The 3,048-nt window shown below is 56.3% G+C and overlaps 1 protein-coding gene across 1 annotated transcript in view; it reads right to left on the reverse strand.

The window, feature by feature from the left end:
• Positions 1-1,231, reverse strand: part of TMLHE (trimethyllysine hydroxylase, epsilon) — a 6,977-nt gene extending 5,746 nt beyond the window's left edge. Inside the window, exons 1-2 of the mRNA XM_010003477.1 lie at positions 958-1,231; positions 6-33 (exon numbers count right to left, since the gene is read on the reverse strand). Of these exons, the coding sequence (XP_010001779.1) occupies positions 6-33; positions 958-1,231 (302 nt within the window). The remainder of the gene's footprint in view (positions 1-5; positions 34-957) is intronic.
• Between the last annotated feature and the right edge of the window lie 1,817 nt (positions 1,232-3,048).

Here is a 3,048-nt window from a genome sequence, read left to right on the forward strand (position 1 = left end):
CCAGCCGCATCAGCGTCCCGGCGTAGCTCAGCTCTGGGGGGACAGGCAGGGCAGGGCTGGCCCAGGGGCTCCACAGCCTTGGGGTGGGGGGGTTGGGGCTGCAGGGAGGCTGGGGAGGGGCTTTGGACAAGGAGGGATGGGCCAAAAGGGAATGGCTTTAAAGTGAGAGGGGAGATTTAGGTCAGACATGAGGAGGAAGTTCTTTCCTGTGAGGGTGGGGAGACCCCGGCCCAGGTTGCCCAGGGCAAGTGTGGCTGCCCCATCCCTGGCAGTGTTGAAGGGCAGGTTAGATAGGGCTGGGAGCAACCTGGTGGGAGTTGTCCCTGCCCATGCAGAAGTTGGAACTGCATGGTCTTTAAGGTCCCTCCCAACCCAAGCCAGTTTGGGATTTTATGATCCCATTTACAGGGACAATCAACTTAGCAGCTTCTACATCCAGGTGGGGGCAGGATGAAGCCCAGGCAGAACATCTTCACACAAAACCTGGCTGTCAGCCACCTGGCCCTTCTTACTGAGCCTCCCAGGGAGCTCACCCTCCAGCAGGAAGGAGGGTGGCTCACACACACACTGGTCACACACATCTCTTCAACGAGGAGTAAACCCAGAGCTGTACAGCAGCTGCTGCACCTAACAGAGGAGTAGACCCAGCAGAGGAGAAACGAGCCAACCAAACACACCACATGCAAACACTGCTGACAACAACCAGACCTCAATGCAAAGCTCTGATATCCATTTAGCATCACTACAAAGCCTTGTTCCATCCCAGGACAGCTTAGGAATGCTGAAGGCATTCCTAAGGGGGTTGGAGCCAGCAGAGGCAACAGGACAGTCAAGGGGAACATGAAACACAGACTCCAGCACACACCCCCATTTCAGAAGGGAAAGCCAATCGCTCCTGGTCAGGAGAATCTCACTTCTCTCCCCAGAAGTAGGTACAGATGCACACAACACACCCACCTAGATGGTCCCGGTGTAACTGCCAGGCACATTGGAGGGACTCCGGGGCCGTGTGATGCCAGCGAGCTGCGGCAGCCAGGACGGGGCCCGGGCCTGAGGGCGGCCCCACAGGGCGACGGCTGCTGATCCCAGGGCTGCTGATCCTAGGGCTGGAGATGATCCCAGGGCTGGAGATGATCCCCCTGCTGCTCCCAGCGCGGCTGGAGCTCCCGCTGCTGCTCCCGCTGCGCCGGGCCGGCAGCCCCAGCAGCCCCGCCAGGCTCCGGCACCACATCCTGGCAGAGGAAGGACAAGGACAAGGTGACTCGCCCCGGGGCCGCCGCCCCCAGCAGCCCCGCCAGGCTCCGGCACCACATCCTGGCAGAGGAAGGACAAGGACAAGGTGACTCGGCTGTGCCAGGAATCACATCCCGGTCCTGAACTCCGCGCTCCTATGCCAGGCCCCAGCGGCGCTGCTGGGAGGGCTGGTGCTGTCCTGCACAATTTAAGGCCACCGACAGCAAGCAGGAGGGTGAGAACCAGTCCACACTGGAGGAGGAAGGAAAGCAGCAGGACACAGGCAGCCCGGCCCAGGGGAGTCACCCACCTCCAGGCGCCACTGGGACATGACAAGTTCAGAGAGTCTTGCATCAAACTCCTTCATTGCCAAGTCCAAGAGCCAGGGTCTGGCATTCCCCCAGGGACAATGCCATGGGACACACTGCTTCCCCAGTGCCCCCAGTCCCCCCCACAGCCACCTCCACAGAACTGGGTGCTCCACCCTCCTCCAGACCAGCCACAGCAGATATTTCTGCAGACATCACCCACGCCCTGGAAGACAACCATGAGGTGCAAACTGGGTGTCCTCAAGAACTGTGTGTGATGGGAGAAGAGGGAATTAGTTCACCCATAGGCATCAATTCATTTTTTTTACACAAACAGTCCAACCCAGCCCTGCACAGCAGCTGGAAACAGGTGGAGGAGAGACAAAGGTCTCCTGCTTGTTTTGTGACCACCACAAAGCACAGCAGAAAATAATCCTGAGAAGAGACAAATGAGATCCTGGGATTTATCAGGCAAAGCAATTCCAGAACAAACAGTTGTATTCAATGCTCTTGTACAAATATACCAGCAAATCCTATCTGCTGCAGGGCTTGTCCCCTCTCTGGCCTTCCCAGTTTGAATTCACCATTCCTGCACAGAGCTACAGGGGTGAGGGAAGTAGAGAAGAGTGACCTTGACAAGCAAGAACTAGAGGGATCCAGCAATTAGGTCAGTTCTAGAAAAAGTCTGCAAAACAAGGAAGAGGAGGAAGATCCCTGCCTCTGCTGAAGGACACAGCTGGCGTGGGAGAGAAACCGACCGCGGGTAATTTTAGTGCAGAGGAGAAGGTAATTTCTCAGAGGGAGTTTCAAACAACTCTTTGATACAAAGAGCAAGGGCAGACATTTCACATGCTTTAAGGTACACCCTGGCGTGTTGATGAAGTTCTGGAGGTCAGGCCTGAACCCAGCAGGATTTCAGTGGTGAAGACCAAAGAACCAGGGCACTGCTGGGTGAGACACGGGCTGGGAACGCAGCTCTTACCCCTGACTTCTGATTTCCTTTCATTTCCTTATCTGAAGGGTACAGGCACTGCTGCTCTGGCTGTCCAACCTGCTTGGCCCCTTCAGAGCTGACTCTGTGCAGAGGTCTCTAAAGTTGGTAATAACAATAATATCAACAGAGGGCCCATATTCCCCCAGAACCTGCTAAGTAGGAGGAAAGAAAGCCAGTCAGCTCAGGGGAAATCGAAGTAGAACCATTTTCATCAAGTGAACTTTTTCAAACAACAGCTCTAGTGCTGCTGAAAGATTTCAGCTGGGAAGGTTCTGGTTTCTGGGGCTGCTGGGAGCTTCTCAGAGCTCCTTGCTCACTGCCTGACACCCCCAACAACCAAGACCTCTGCCCCTCAGACCCTGCTGCAGAGCCCGTGGAACTCTCTGTAGATGGAACATCCTGGAAGACTCTGGCCTTCTCCCTACAGACAGGGAGAGTGGGGCAGGGCAGAGCTACCCCAGCCTCAGCTGGGACTCCTGGGGGTCTGGAGTCCCACAGGCACAGCCTCTGTTC

This window comes from Chaetura pelagica, unplaced genomic scaffold (genome assembly GCF_000747805.2).
Source record: "Chaetura pelagica isolate M959 unplaced genomic scaffold, ChaPel_1.0 scaffold938, whole genome shotgun sequence".
Lineage (NCBI taxonomy): Eukaryota > Metazoa > Chordata > Aves > Apodiformes > Apodidae > Chaetura > Chaetura pelagica.